Source organism: Anser anser, assembly GCF_964211835.1.
Source record: "Anser anser genome assembly, chromosome: 7".
Taxonomy (NCBI): Eukaryota; Metazoa; Chordata; class Aves; order Anseriformes; family Anatidae; genus Anser; species Anser anser.
Window position 1 is genome coordinate 15,744,241 of NC_139727.1, and position 17,052 is coordinate 15,761,292.

The 17,052-nt window shown below is 36.9% G+C and overlaps 1 protein-coding gene across 32 annotated transcripts in view; it reads right to left on the reverse strand.

Annotated features, from left to right (window-relative positions):
- The window catches only part of CTNNA3 (catenin alpha 3), a 495,101-nt gene that overhangs the window by 472,778 nt on the left and 5,271 nt on the right, over nucleotides 1-17,052 (reverse strand). For 21 of the 32 annotated variants that reach the window (XR_014587169.1, XR_014587170.1, XR_014587171.1 and 18 more), the window contains 3 exons: nucleotides 6,724-6,830; nucleotides 5,659-5,838; nucleotides 145-337 (listed from right to left, as the gene is read on the reverse strand). Coding sequence is in view for 25 of the 32 variants with exons in the window: in XM_083845422.1 (XP_083701548.1) it covers nucleotides 145-337; nucleotides 5,659-5,838; nucleotides 6,724-6,830 (480 nt within the window). In the remaining 7 variants the exon portion in view is untranslated. Of the gene's footprint in view, nucleotides 1-144; nucleotides 338-5,658; nucleotides 5,839-6,723; nucleotides 6,831-13,074; nucleotides 13,270-17,052 lie in introns of those variants that run through there. The other 11 variants (XM_083845405.1, XM_083845404.1, XM_083845406.1 and 8 more) reach the window with 4 other exon arrangements.

Consider the following 17,052-nt stretch of genomic DNA (forward strand, 5'->3'; position numbering starts at 1 on the left):
TATGAGAGCATACAATCAGACTATTTACAGTTCAGACACTGCACATGAAGACATTCCTCATGGATATCCCAGCTTCATTTTGATACCAAATTTGCTTTGGTAAGCTAATTCCTTATGGCACAAGTTATTTATCATAACACTTACTCTCTTTTCGGACATCAGCCAGTGCTACATGAAGTTCCTCTTTAAAGACAATCGCTTCCTTGGCAATTTTTTCCCCTTTGTCCAACAGATTCCAAGTGGCTTCTTCCACAGAAGCTAACAAGACACAAGCCCTTTTGGAACGTCCCTTTTTCTTACTGGAAGGATTCTGGGGACAGTTCACTAGTGTTGTAACCTACGTTTAAAAGAAACAAAAAGACAATAGTAGTTTAAGTTCTATAATAAGTAAATTTATATTGTTTTCAATTTTTAAAAATATCATAATTGAGAATAAACAATAGGATTTCCCCTGCTTCAGACAGGGGCAGGCAAGCCCAGCACACATACTGAGAATGTGCAAAATTATCAAGTTTGACAGAATACTTAATATGCTTCATCTTTACATCCTTTCTCTAAGATCAAAGCAAATACAATGGAAATATCATTGTCATATTAGTCCTGCTGTAAACTCTTGACACGACTTGTTATAAAAGTTTCCTCATGGTATAAAAATTACTACTGCTATTTAAGGAGGCTTCAGCCAAGCAGGCATCAATTTTGCATCTTCCCACACTTCCCTCTTCAGTCTCAAAATGCTTTCTATCCTTACAGACAAAGGCTGCAGTGGCCAAAACTCAACACTTTAGAATTCTGAGGAGCATTCAGCATTAGAATTATACAAAATTTTAACCAGAACACAGATTACTTGTCTAAACTAGAGTGTTTTTTAACAGTGCTCTTTAACATCCATAAAGAAGTTATTTTTATATAGCATCCCACTCTACATTCCTCGCCATCTCAGTACAACCTCCACACACCAATAGAATGTTTCTAACAGACTATTCTCTGAGGCGTTGCTTGAGCTGCCAGCAATATGGGAATGCTCCTAGAAGATTTTTAATGAAAAGCGTTATACAGATATCTCAAGACATGCTTTATTTTAAGTTCACTAAGCATCCTTCTATTCTGTGCCAGATCATGGACAGTGTCATATGAAGTACAGAGCTAGCCCTAGAATTCAATGAACACATTTTATATGTACAAATGGCTTAATTTTATTAAATGGCATTCCAGTCATCCTAAATCAGTCCACTTCTTTGTGCGGTAAGGGAACTGATAACAACATCGTACAAGGAAAGCAAAAGTCGCGTCAGAATTTCAGTCCAGCCTGTGGTTTGAGCTTGTCTATGGAATGGTGCTCCCTCCACATCTCTATGAGGGGAAGATCCAGTGCCTTTGCTCACCTTTAGATCTCCTGTGAATCCATGCACACTCGTTCTTTTCATCAATCAGCACTTTCAGAAGTAAATGACAAACCTTTCTCTGGGAAGAATTTCTATTAATTCATCTTTGAAAGAAAAAAGCCTTGACCCTTATTTCATTCATGTAAAATCTGGGGATAGAGAACTAGAACCAGCCACTTAACATCAGTTGCTATGGCATATCAAAAGGAAGAAAGCAACATAAATTATATTTATACTGGGTCATATTATTAAAAAGGATTTGGGTGTTCTTCTACTCAGCCACAAAAGAAAGTAAACGCAAGTATTTATTGCACATAAACCAGCCAGCTGGTAGAGAATATATTGGGAATAACAACTTAAATATCTTTAAAAAAACACTACGACATTATTTCTGGAGCATTTAGCGTGGCTTCAATGATCATAGTCTAAAGAGCCAGTTTATAAACTGATACTTCTAACAAGAAGTTAAAATTTGACAGGTAGCTCTTGGCTCGTGGCAGTTAATACAAAAAAAACTCAGTTCACTAGCACAAAACCCCAGTGAGGAATGCAAAAACTTTATGCTGATCTTACACATAGAACTGAACTTCTGAGCCACCGTCCACACAGGTTTCACACCAGTAGCAGAATATGCCGTCAAAATTACAGCATTGTAAAGAAAAAAGGAAAAGAAAAAACAAGTGAACCATACCCCATTCGTCCCGCTCATGTCCAACTGTATTTCACAGTTCTTGTCATGCAGACACACACCCTTATTACCATACACAACATGGGTGTTTCCCAGCATTCAGTGGAAATCAATACCATTGGTTATTTTGTGTTTTGGGGAAATCTGCTATAGGTACAACATTTTTTTCAGGTGTGGTTTTTAAGCCCCATATGCCACCACAGCTGCAAATCTGAGTCACTGTTACCAGTTACTGCCATTATTTATTAGGATGTCACTATCGGGTTGCTTTCTCATTTTTGTCATGATTATCAGCGAATTTCTAAGGAACTGCGCAGCAGTTCTTCCAATGCTATATTCAGTTTCTGACCAGCCTTTAAAATACAATCTTTTAATATTGCAGTATTAAAGGAAAACACTATCTTAACACCTTGAATACCAAAAGGTTTGATTCACCTTTGTTATTATTATAGAAGTATTTTAAAGCATCAATCATGGAACATTCTACCAATGTTGAAAAAGTATTTAGTTCAGTAACAGCAATCCCTGGACATTTAAAAAACAATATATGAAATCAGCAATCTAATAACAATGGCAGAAGCACCTGCTCACTGTTTCAAATGCTAACCATCCTTTGAGGCTCAAGTTTGAAAATAAATAACAGTGCTGCCCATACAAATAAATATTGGTTAATCCCTTTAGCTGCGCCTAAAGTAAACTCACCATACATGGAACTAAAATGAGCATATCACTTGTGTGAGCAGCCAAACTTTTATCAGTATGGATGACATGAGAATAAATGTCTTTCTACTTGCCTATTTTTCATCAGTAATACAAGAGATCCTAAATTACATGTGTTTGTATGTAGTCTGAAAAACATACCTCTCTAACAGCCATAAACTTTCCTTAGCTTGTATATATGCATGGAATATAAATATATGGAAAAGCTCTTACAAATATTTGCTTAATTATACATGTACACACAACATATATTAAGTGTGTACATATACAAATACAGAGAGAACACTTCTGATAAACTCTCCAAGTAAGCGGCTCATTGGTAGTTTACAAGACTTGCAACAACTGCAGAGCAGAGGTAGTTATGAAGCATTTTCTCCATGAATTAGTGAAGTCCTATTAATCTCATCCAGTCATTTTTTTCATAATTTTTGCTTGTATGTAAATTCAAAAGAAAATAAGCCCAATGCTACTTTGCCATGTGCCATGGTTTTGTCTAGGACAGACTTAATTTTCTTTGTAGAGGCTCACACAATGCTGTGTTTTAGATTTTTGATGAAAGTGTTGGTGGTAACACATTGATGTTTTCAGTTGTTGCAGAGCAGCATTTGCAAAGACCAAGGACTTTTCTGCTTCTTGTGCTGCCCTGCCACCAAGGAGGCTGGGGGTGCACAAGGAACCAGGAGGGGACACAGCCAGGACAGGCGACCCAAACTGACCAAAGGGATGTCCTATACCATATGGCGTCATCCTCAGCCATAAAAGCTGGGGTAAAGAAGGAGGAAGGGGAAAACATTCTGAGTGATGGTGTTTGTCCTCCCAAGAAACCCTCATAAGGCCTGCTTTGCTGGAGTGGCTGAACATCTGCCTGCTGATGGAAGTAGTGAATCAGCTCCTTGTTTTTGTTTGCTTGCACACACAGCTTTTGTTCTGCCTACCATCGATCTCAACCCCTGAGTTCTCACATCTTTACCTTTCTGATTCTCTCTCACATCCCACCTGGGGAACATGAATGAACAACTCACTCTATGTGGTACTTAGCTGCCTGCTGGGGTTAAACCACAACACTATGGAAGCAATTGATACCTGAACATAACTATTATCACTTTGCTAATTTTACTACTCAAGGATTAAACAGATTTCACTCTGAGGATGAGATAGAGGACATTTTCCATTACATTATTTTATTAGTAAGTCTAGCACAAGCATGACAGTTATTAGATATCAGGTATGATAATGAAAATACTTTATGATCTACCTATTGCTTCACACCACTTGCTCCACTGAAGGATACATCTCTGATAGAAGCCCAGAATTCAAGAAAGACTGTTTGTCTAACCTTGTTCCAAATGTACATCAAAGCAGCCATCAGCCAAATTTTGACAGTGTTCATTTTTTTATGTGCCTGTGCATTTACCAGAAAACCTCCTCAGAGAACTGTATTTAAAAGCCTTCCTTTCAAACCTGCTGTCCCCAAAACACCTGAAAAAAAATAAAAGCCATGGACAAAGAGAACCCTTTGTGATCACGGCTGTCAGCTGCAGACTGCAAGGAAGAGATGGAATCTAGCCAAGTCATTTCTAAAGTGACTTCCACACAGGCTTATTTATTATTTCCTCCTATATTGATGCCATTAACCAAATGATTGTCCTAAAACTTAATGTAATTGGGGCATCATACACTTCCACAGTCTTTTTCCTAACAGAGCTTCACAAGACTCCTAAATAAATCAAAATACGAATCTCTAAAGTTATCTGTGTTCAAAGCAGCAGCTGCTAAGTGAATCAGGCCAGAGTACCTGAGTACTCTTGTGCTATCTGTAACAGGTCTGATTCTTTCTCATCATAGGTAAGTTTTCATTTATTACCTGTCTAGCAACTTAATCATCCTTCAGTGAATGTTAGTTCTTGATCTCTGCTTTTGCATTTTCAACTTAGGTTTACTCCCTCTTCAAAATTGCAAGTTCCCCTTCCACAGTTGATACAAAACAAAGCAATAATGTTATAGGGAAAAAGTCAAAATTGTGTTCTCTGAGCCAATGGGGTTTCCATTTTTAACATTGAAGCTTTTTATAGACACTTCAGAGTATTTATTTTTTAATATATTAGATGGTTTATTGTGTTGTTCTGAGACTGTATTTGTTTTATCGTGTTTCTTTGATCCAACAAAACTCAGGCCAAAATATAAATTTCTTAATTTCTTGTAAAAATGCCTAGCGTTGCAGCTGACCTAGCAGCACATTAAGAGATGGTTTCAGAATGCAGTCTATCAAGACTTGTAAGCCTACCACTCAAACTAAATTTTAAAGTTCATCCACATACAATGGTCCATCTTGACAACTTCCCACAAACCACTGAGCTGTTACTGAGGTTTTAAACACTGCCAATCACACCCATACAAAAATAAATAAAAGGAAGACACAAGAGTAAGAGGCAGCTCAATTAATAAAAGCTTAAACTTAAGTAATGATAAAAAGAAAAGGTTACTTTCTAAAAAAGAGAATTTTCCAGAAAGAACAATTGAGTAAGGAAGGAAAAGAACATCAAGTCAAAAATGAAAGAAGAAATTTCTGAGACAATCACAAAAAAAAAAATGGACGAGAGAGATAGGCAAAGGCAAATGATTCAAATGAGGAAAATACAGCTTTGGTGAAGAGAAACTTATTTCAATGAATTGTTTGTTTTTTAAAAGAAATTCTTCTTAGGACATCCATTATAAAACACAATCAGCACCTCTTTACTTTTCCTAGTTTTTAGACCATGTAGAGAGAACTTCTAGAATAAATGAACTTTCTGTCGAACTGCAAATCAACATAAGAATTATCATCACACGAAATGTACTCTATATTTTCTTGTACTTATCTTTCACCTCCATATTCTTCTTTCCTTCAATCGTATCATTATACGCTGCCTCTTTGATTGTATAATCCAACAGTACCTCTATCTGATCACAGCCCTTTGGCAAGCTCAGGGAACCAGCATGCAGAGGACTGGCTCCCAGAACAATGTATGACAGATACCAGAGCAGTGTATGACAAGAAGTGCACTCCTGGAATAAAAATTTACCATAAAACAAGGTTGCTGCGTGCAATCAAAAAATGCCAATTAATGAGCTGTACAAAAATATTTTTCCTTTAATACTTGTTCAACAACAGTATTAACCTTAATTAAAACGGTGATTTAATCTTTTTTAAATAGGGAAGTTGCAGTTAGAAAAAAACTGAAATAACAGAAAACTTGGTAAATACTTAAATAAACTTAAATACTTAAATAAACTACACATTCCCAATTCTTACATGTCTATAAACAGAAGAACAGCCAGAATACATGCTCGAGTCTGGCTTTGCTCTATTTACACAGTCATTATCCCAGTAAGTTTTTCCTGTTGTTGCTTATTAGCATATACTGTTTAATAAAAAGTTACTGTCTTTAGCAGGCATTACTCGATGAGCTTGGAAATATATTAATCAACCAATCACAGGAACTATTTCATAGCCATTATACCTGGACATCTTCACAACCTGAAAAACTACGAAGTACTCTTTGCATATTACCAAATGAATAAGAGATCTGAATGTGAAGTCACACTTTTTCGTGCCTACCCAAACTGCAGCCAGAACAATGACTCCCATGTAAATATTCCCTGAGGCACCAGGAAGAAGACTACTAAATAAGCAGTGTACAGCTGTGACAAGTAGTTTGATCTGCAACATCTTGGCAAAGCTGAAGGACAGTGACAGCCTGGTATCTTTGTGATACATGTAACTGACTAATTGAAGCATGTGCTTCAACATGTTTGCCCTAAGTAAAATGAAAAGAAAATTCAAAATAGAAGAGGTCCTTTCTGTTCCTTACCCTGTAACATATTGCTGCAGAGGCCTGAACACACTTAGCAACCCACTTATCTAACTTATTTTCTGCGGTATTAAAATACCTGAATTATCAATGGTTCCAGTAATTTTTCCACTGTAAACGTCTGGATGTGCAGATCCTGAGGATCAATTTTCAGTTTAACGCTTGGCACTTTTGTTGACATTTCACCTAGGTACAAAGCAAAGAAATGCAATAAGTAATTATTAGCCATAACAGCTCATTGCCCTCTGTCAGCACCCAGAGACTGCTTGCTGGAGTAGATTTGGCTCCACAACTGGCTTAGGATTTCAAGAGATACAGTTAAGGTTGTTATTACTTGCTTCCTAATTGTGAAAAAAATACACAAAAACTTGCACAAACTGAAATAATAGATTTAAAACATGTACAATTGTCTTCTGAGATTTCTAAATTGACTATGTATTAAAAATTATGAGAATAATGCATTATAAGTCCTTTCAATATAAATTCTCTAGTAATAAATGAAATTGAGCTATAAAGAAAACAATACATTGCATTATCAAATCTATTGCGAAAATTGCATTACTGAATTTATCACAGAAGAAAAACACTACTGCTATGTCTACAACACCTATATCTTATTCCACATGTTCAATCACAATGGTCATAATAAACAGCTTGAGAACACAAATACAGAGCAGCTCCTAAAAGGCTTGGTAATGAATGACCGGAGTAAGTGAAACATTTAGTTATAAAATAACCTGTTATAGCAAATATTTTTAAAGTGTTAAGGCAGATTAAGTCAAGAAAACCTATAACTGAAGTCAGTAAAATGGAATTAAAGCTAAGTAAGGGCTTTAAAGTGAATCAATCATTCATTAGGAGCTTGATCCAAAGCCCACTGATGTTAATTTCAGGGTTTTCACTCAGTTCACCAGATCCTAGTTGAGGCCTTTAGCTGCAGTGAATTGTGCTTGTGCCAGCAAAGAATTATAACCATGCTTTAGTAGGAATGCAACTAATTATTGCTCCGAAATAAAAGACTTAATTTTCCAGCAACTTAGGTTCCCATAAAACATAGCTCTGCAAAGCCTTTTTATCCAATAAAGACTTCAAACACACAAGTAATGGATATCTGTCCTTTTTAAGCAGGACTTATTAGAACCATTGATGCTGTATAATAAAGTAATAAGGTAGTTCGACTGTGCAAGCTAAAAAGATATATTGTCACCTTCTGGTGAACCTAGCATTGATTTAACACAACACTGTAGATTTAAGGTTTCTATACCAAATCGTATAGGAATTGTGCCAAATTATTTCATAATAGGTATACACATTTCACTTGCAGAGATAAAAAGATAGTACGAACGATATATTAAAGCATTAATGGTAGAGATAAATTAGGTTTTTGCCATTCCCAGTAATGGTTATACACAAGTACTAAGTTTAGTGCTTTACTGTAAACTACACAAGATGCAGCTCTAGGTTCCCCACAATTCAGTTGCACACAATCAGTTGAGAGTATGCAAAGAAGTGATTTTTCAGTTTTAATTCTATTTCCAAGTCAAAAGATATAAAACAAAAACCTGACGTGAAGTTGACTAGAACTACTCTTTTCCTTCCGTAGAAATTTGTAGAAAAAGAGAACTTTAGAAGTGTCAACACTAATCATTTGGACACTTGTAACAAAAAACAAGGAAACCAAAATTGCTGGCATCTGTGGTTCTCTTTCTGTCCAAAGAATCGGTAAGTAGACTATTCCCCCAGTTTTAAGAGACTCCAATGCAACTTACCCTTCTGTTTGAAGGGAACTGACCCTGCACACACACCATCATCTACCACTTCAGAAACGCAGACGTCTCCTAGTCAAAGGGGCTGCAGCTCTTCTGCTAGCTCAGACTAATGTGTGTATCTCATGGGATAAAGTTGTATGTACACGAAGAATACAAATCCCACCTCTTATTCCCACAACCTCATTGCAACCATTAGAAATGGATTTGAGCTGGATGACTCAGTATCTTCTGCTGATTCTTTTCCACTCGGTGTAAAGTACTTATTTATCCACTTAGCTAGGACAGGAACAGGTTAAAAACACAGTGTAGCTGTAGACACTGGTGGCTAAGGAATGCTCCCAGAAAGCAAAATACTTTGTTTCCAGACGTTGTTCAAGTAGTGTTTTCAGTATTTCAGACCAATGAGAACCAGGAAAGGCAGAAGACATCAGAAGTTAAACTCAAAATACATACAGGCACATTCAATATAATAAACATCTTACTGGATCAGCATAACAGTCCGTCCAGCTCAGTATGCTTGTCATGGCCAGGCTATACAGTGAGGACATGCAAGCCTGTCTATTTCCTGTGGTTCAGTCTTCCCATACACGTCCAGCATCCAGAACTGTTTGAGGGATATCAGAAGGCATATCCCTAACCTAGGATCCATTTCAGGACACATTTTTTATTAATTTGACAGATCTTTTCGAACTTTTACATGGAAAACTGAAAAGAAGAAAGTAAAATCTCACATGTAGTTGTCAAAATGGTAATATTTAAAAGCTCAATAAATCTAGAGGAAAAAGCATTGACATTAAAAGTTTATGGAGATGGACTCTTTATCAGGAAGTGGGTAAAAGAGGGCTAGATTTAGATTAGTTATTCAAAGGAATAACTAATTATTAGTTATTCAAAGGAAATTCTTTACTGTGAGGGTGGTGATGCACTGACCCAGGTTGGCCAGAGAAACTGTGAATGCCCTATCCCTGGAAGTGTTTTAAGGCCAGGTTGGGTGAGGCTTGGAACAACCTGGTCTGGTGGGATGGGTCCCTGCCTACGGCAGCAGAGTTAGAACTAATCCCTTCCAACCGAAACCACTCCATGATGGGTGAAAAAGGGAGAGCTGGAAGAGAGCAACTCCATATCCAAGGAGCAGTCCACTACACAGAAACAACAGAAACCAACCATTTCCCATCTGACTGGTAACCATCTGGCAATTGAAAACACTGGGGACAGAGGCATTATTAATGCTTCGTTTGGTGGCTTACCAGTCCTAGCTCTCTATTGTACCTATTAGTCAACAAACAATTGTTTTGCACTCTATAGTTTATGTACCATTTTCAGAGTCACCTTATACAGTAGAAGATGCCCACACAAAAGCGACCAGGAAAGACACAGTCAAAATTTTAAAGTTGTGGGTTTTGTTTTTTTTCTGGGGCAAATCAATTTTATTATTCAAATACGATGGCACCATGCATCTGACTGGTAAAAATACATGGTATATGCATAACCTGAGGCCAATACTGGAACTGGTTTAGAAAAACACTTACATGGTTTCAATTATCTGTATTCAGGAAAATATCTCCTAAATGCTTACATTCTAATATTTAGAAGTAACCACTTTCTCCTCAACCCTCCATAGGTTGTTCCAGAGCATAAGACCAGATTATATGAATTAACACTGCTCCTGAAAAACTGTCAGTGAGAGCCAGTCCCCATTAAAAAGTGGGCATAACTACTTACTTACATGGAAGCATCCAGATTCTGGCTCCATTAGAAACATTTCAATAACAAAATGGTAACAGGTGAACCAGCAATTAATTGCACCTGGAAACCCTATATGGCAAGCACAAAATTGCTGAAGCCAAAGGCATTACACTCAGGTAATGCATCTGAGCAGCACCCAGTTTTAATCCATATTAATTATTTCAAGTCCATTGAATCATTTTAATGAAGCTGCAGCCATCTGCAAGTTCTGCTACACACTAAAGCGGGGCCTGTGATTCATTCCTAGACTTTCATCCTGTCACAGAACTAGATTTGGTCTCTCAATGAACTGAAATTAACACTGACATTAGGGCACAATTTGACTCATGACTAAAATATTCTGTTCATTTCATCCTTATCACAGCCACAGCCTTGACTATTTGTAAGGAGACCTAAATTCAGGCAAGAAATAGTGGGCAACTACCTCGGCTGGCATCCTGACAAAGTAATCTTAACAGTATCTGTTTATACTTCTCTTCTGCTAGGACTGCATTTGTTGTTTCAAAGCTCAGCTCTTGTTTCTTTGAGTTCTAATTGCAATACATTTTTGAAAACTGACAATGACTTTCTAAGACTACAAAGCTGTGCTGAGAATAAAAATGTAGGTTATGTGTGCATGTTATCCTCATTTCTGTAGCTCGTGACTCCACCTTTCAATTTAACAGCTCTTTCAGCTTCACAAATCTGCAGTTAACTATACCACATGTACCCAAACATTAAAATACTTCAGATCACCTTTATCACTCAGGAGCAATCAGTCGTAGAAAAGGATATCTTGAATGTGAAATGTTAAAAATATATGTTTTAAAAACAAAGTCATCGTTTAGGATTTTTATAATACCTGCTACACTCCCTGGCTTCTTTATATTGCATTCCTCTTCGATTGCTGTATTTGCATTCCTATTTAATAGCTGTTTAACTTGTCTCTTCCATAATACGCCAGTAGTGCATACACTTTTGGTTGATATTGCAGTACTGGCACACAGAGCATACGTCATTTCTGTACCTACCTGTCAGCACGCTGGTACAGCCCATATAACAAAGAAGCACCCACACTGCTGGAAAGTTTTTTCTGCTGCATTCACCGCTGAATAAAGAGGCCATTTAATTCAATAAAAGACTCTCCTCCAAATTCTACAGGACTGCATCAAACAAACCATATCCTTAAAAAGAAGTCTTTTCTTGCTATATGCAATTCATGAATTTAGTGGTCCTCTAAACCACTACAATGAATCTCCCTTCTACTCACATCAAAAAAAAGTTTGTTTTAAATATGATACTGCTGGTTCACAACCCTCATCTTTGACATGATTTTCGCAAGCCTCCCAGAATACGGGTACATTTTGAAATCCATCACAACAGTTGCAAATGGATTATATCGATTCTGTGAATTCTTTCTGGGCAAGATATGCATCAGTTGCAAGGGGACAAGTAAGAACTGGATATAGACAGCATTTCATGCTTCTACTGAGATTTGAAGAAACCACAAGATGATTGCCAGGTTATTTTTTCTGCACATACAGTCATGCTTTAAGTTTGTAGAGACTTCAAGTCACTGGTAGAAGGGTATTAACAGCTGCTCTACTCAAAATTCAGAAGTTAGACCTCTGCTGCTTGCAGCAAGAGCTGCCCCCTTTTCTCTCAGGTCATCTTCCTACACTACAGATCACCTCTGACAGTCAGACCTTTTTAAAATTTGGCAGATTAAGTACAGTTTAATTATAGTCACTTCCTCCTACTAAAGATCATTCTGCTCCAGCATCCTTCCACTGAACAGTCTCAAATTTGCAAAGTGTTACAAATCCAATTGCATTTTTGAGGATCACAAAAATCTCCACATGCTTTGACTTTACCTTCTGTGTTTTTAGATTGTTAAAACATAGCATGTTGCGTAACATAGACATTTTTATTCTTTGCTCCAGTCCTCACTCAGCTGGCTTTTCAACTCAACAATGGCTTTTTTAAGTTGCTTTCTGGAAATTTTCGTTATATTCTAAGGCATAATCTATTTAAAAGGCTCAGTTCCTGATTCTAGTTGTTCCTCCCCCTACAATTCTAATGCTTCCTTTACGCAGCCAAAATAGGAAAATAAATTTGCAAACAAATGCAGTAGAGTGCAAACTTTTTATTGATACTCTGACCATGTATCTTTATCGATCTCTCTGTTAGTGTTATTTATCATATTAGTAAATCAGTATTTTTTTTCAAATATAGTATACTATGAGACAGAAAGAAAAATATGCAGGCAGTAAAGATCATTCTGTGGCTTTTTTCTGACATTTCCACTTAGAAAGTAAACATCTGACCTTCCACAACTTCTTCATAAAGCAAAGAAATTTAGGTCATAACACACAGATGATTAATTTTTTTTTTGAAATATACAGCTACTCCCATATTATATGCCCTCTAACTACAGCACAGATCTTGACTGTAAGGTATTTTGGTAAAAGCCTGCTATAACCTCACACTTGGTTACATTAACCTTTACAGTAGGCAATTTCAGCACTGTAGACCAACAGCTCTTACAACACTTAGGATGTTAAGCATGTGTCACAAGATACAGTTCTGTCTCTGAACAGCCAGAAAAGCAACCACCTGCACACTTCTACAAGTGCTGCAAACTTAAAACAAGAATTTTGTCTTGTCAGCAGAGGCATCCAAACTGGAAATGCCAAGTGTTCTGGTGTAAGAAAAAAAGACACTCCAAAGACAAGTGAAAGTTTATATCAACCTGCAACATAATGTGAACATAGACATAGTCTGAAAATTGCAGGTAGTAAGTAAACTGTATACAGGCATAGATGAACTAGTCAGTGTCAGAAGGCAGAGCCAAAGATATTCTGCAAGTTAGGAAAAGTTAACTTTAGAACCCATTTCCTGCTAAGTCATTAGAAAACTAATAGCACATCACTCACCTATCCTAGAATACAAACGGTCCATATTCAGAACTAAAGCAACTGCCTATTAAATATCCTTGTGTTAGGAGCTTCAGTGCAACTGTCTGGCTCACTATTTGGCTTCTGAGGCATCTGCAAGGGACTGCCTGACAAGCTCTCCAGTGTATTTCAGGATGACTGACACGACACAGCGGCTGCTGAAGGGGTGGCAGGGGGATGGGCATCCTTAAAGCTATATTCGAGTGCAGAAATATGTAAAAAAAAGGTTAAAAACCCTTTTAATAAAAACAAATTTGAACAATTAAATGACATGAAACATGCCATTACTCATACTTCTGGTGCTTATTTCTTGCGATTTTCAGCATGGCTATTGTTTCCCCATACGTTTTGGTTGTATGCCAACTTCTGTCTCAAGGCAATGACTCAGACTTTTGAACTGGACAGCAAAAGGATTCATAAGGCTCTTACCCAGTCACTTGGCACCAAATTTGTTTTCTTTTCTCCCCATTGTATGTTATTCAACACCGGCATACAATATATTATCCTATCAATTTCACAAAATGCACAGGCCTATAGGGTAGATAAGTATTTGTGAACAAGATACACGTGCATAGCACACCCGAGGATTTCTAAGACACGATGCATTGCTGAGAGTATTTAAAAGAATGTTTCATCTTTAATTCATATTTATTATGTAATAGCTCCATCAATTGGTGAAAACACCTTTTTTTTTTAATTTGTAATCAGTTTTTGCTACAGAGTAAAGTATGGGAAGAACAAATCACATTTTACAGCAGCAACAAAAACAGTGGCTGTATTTTTATTTAATCCTCTAGCTGATGCATGAAAAAAAAAAAAGATATTCAGAAACACGGGAATTTTCTGTTAAAATGTACTAGTTGTGTTTCAAAATAATAGCATGGACTTTCCTGTTTTAATGCCTGCTATATTTCAAGGGCCAGACCATGCACTGGAAAGGAACAATACTTCCAACACTGGGGGAGAATATCATTCATTTAACACTGGGGAAAATCCTTAATGCACCTGGCAAATCAGATTTCCATATAAAGCTGTCAGGTTACACCCTAACTACTTCAGATTGTAATTTCTTATCATTAGCAACAGGAAAAACATCTGCTAAAGCAAAGGCAGCACAAAGAAAAGAATAGCCAGAGAACTAAGGATGGTGGCAAGAACTGACTAACTGAAGGCTACTAACAGTCTTTGCATTTAGAGGTACATTTACAATGAAGTAGCCAAAAGACATTTTTAATGCTGAGGGCTTAAAAAATAAAAAAGTATTTATTGTGAAATTTTTTCACCCCTCTGTGTTTCATTCTTTTTAATCCTTTGGCCAACTTCAACCACATCTGAAAAACAGAATTCCAATGGACACAAGATTTCTACCAAATTTTTCAACATTGTTCTCAGCATAAATAACTAGAGATTATCATACATCATCCCTTAAAATGAATCTACCAAGAAAAACAATGCAGTATTGGCCTAGTTCTTACTGGATACAGAAGAATCCACATGGTGAGGAACAGCTTGTGACTGAACTAATGGTATGAAAAGCTTCAGTTAGGGTTTATAGAAAAAAATGTTTGAGATGGGGAACACATTATACCTCAGTCAGTGAATGTGTCTCTTGCAAAATGTCTGACATCTAGTGAGATACTAAGTTATGATTTTTCCCAGGATTGTAACATGCTGGATGTGCTCTCTTTTCCTTGAGAAACAGTCATGCCTACTTTTCATATAGTGCATTCCATCAAAGCACTTTTGCATGTAGAGGTCATCTTTCAATACTTAAGTCAAGCAAAGAGAATCCCCAAGAAAAATTATTTGCTTATGACCATACAGAATGTCAGTGGCAGAATCAGGGATGCAACTCCCTAGTCACTAGAGCACCTTACTCCCACTTTAACTGTGGCCAATAAAACAGGCTCAAGAGTAAAAATACATTTCTGACCACAATTTGTAACATAAATCTAAAGAATATAATTTCTTCTTCCATATTCAGGTCAAAGTTACTCAGATACTATTATTTCTTATTCTTAGTAACATCAGCTAACACATTCTTCTCCCTTAAATATACTATCAAAATTACTGCCTTGGTTGAATGCACTTTCTCACAGCCAGTTGCAACACACTGACGAGCTCTAGGAGACATTCCAGCAGAGGTGTGAATCCTATGGTCTGACCAGCTGCAGAGCAGTTGGCTTTGCACTAGCATGCCAGACTCAGCCATGTGTCATGCCAGACACTTCAACCAACAACTATCCAGAAATGTGTGCTATGGTCCCAAGTCTACAGCCTCAGCAAGGAAAACCTCCTCCACTGAGGTATCACTATAGAAACTTGCAGGTCTGACAGTGTTGCTATTTTATTAGCAGTAAACTAAATAATTCCCCTGATATCACTGAAATTCTAGAGGATATACACCACTGAGAACAGAATCTAAACACTCCTTCTTGATTTATAGATACTTTAACAATGCTATATTCTTAACACTTCCTTCCAAGGTACATTTTTCCAGGAACTGAATTTTTGTGTCTCGGAACTACAGTTGTAATGTTTAAGATACCAAAACAGTATTTACTTCAGAAAAAAAGAAAGCAGCATGACATCAAATGGCACCATTTCATTCAAAAAGAGAAGGTTTTCATGAATATTTTACAAAAGAATACAGAGTGGGTCTGAGAAAAATAATACATATATATGTATTTTACATATGAACGAACCTCTGGGCTATTTTCATAGCATGCACTTTGACCCTTGAACAAGCACCCCTTTCTCTTTAAATGGCTTACAGTTCCTCCATGGATGGCTATCCTGTGCTGGTAATGATAGGTTAAGAAGGTTTGGCTTCAAGCCCTCCCCTTTGTTATCACTTTTAAAGTGTTCCTATCTCTATTCAGAACCAGAGACTGTTCAAATAAAGTTCAAGTTGACCTTCCACTAAAAATAGGATATTGTTCAGCTCATGGGAGAAAAAAAAACACATCACTAAACAACAATTTCCACGATGCACTACTGTAAGATTTAATGTTTTTCCTGTTAAGTATAGCTCCTCCATTTATCCTTTTTGTTATTTGTTGGGGGTTATCTACTACAACATTTATAATGTTTTGTGTAACAAATGTTTATTTCTTACTCCATTGCAATGAGTTAAAAATGTTTTTCCCCTTCTTTGTAGGATTGCTAATTGTCAAAAGAGAATGTTTCATACCCACACGTTACCCATGATGCTTCACCATCATGTACCATTTTATGCAACTATTTTCAAATTAATATAATCCATAGAGATTTACATTCTTCATCTTCTTCAGCAACCCAAACAGCTTAATTGTTCTCCCCTGCTGTCTCCTGACATGCAGGAATCAACCTCAAAATTAACAGTAGCACATAAAATCACTGTTTTTTAAGCATGCATTCATTTTGAGAAACGCATGAAAAAAAGAGAAACCACACCATTTTGGATGCCCACAAGCAGCTCATCAGCCAGCACCTACAAAGGCGTTAACTAAAAAAATGGGGAAAAAAACATTATTTAAACAAAATGGTATGTGTGTACAGACCTGTGATTTCAACACGCACGTATTCATTCTTCCAATGGGACTCCTGGCACAGCAAGGCACCTTATTTCCTCTATTGACTCCAACAACAATTTTCAAATCAAAGTCTGGCTCAGAAGAGAAACCCTACTTACCTGACGCACTGTTTCTGGTGAAACAGCTTCAAAAATATTGACTAACGATAATTCTGCCCCTTTTGACTCCTACGCTCATTCTAACACAATAAGCATTTGATGGAGAATAACCCCATAAAAATTGTTTTAAAGTAAATTAATTTCCTAATACCAACCAATTAGGAATAGGAGAGAAGAGCAACAGTTCATTACGTACTTCTTCTAAATGCTTATCACCAGGCTTAATTCTTTGCTGTTTTAAGTCTTTATGGCTTCACTAGGTCTGCACATACCTCACATCTTTA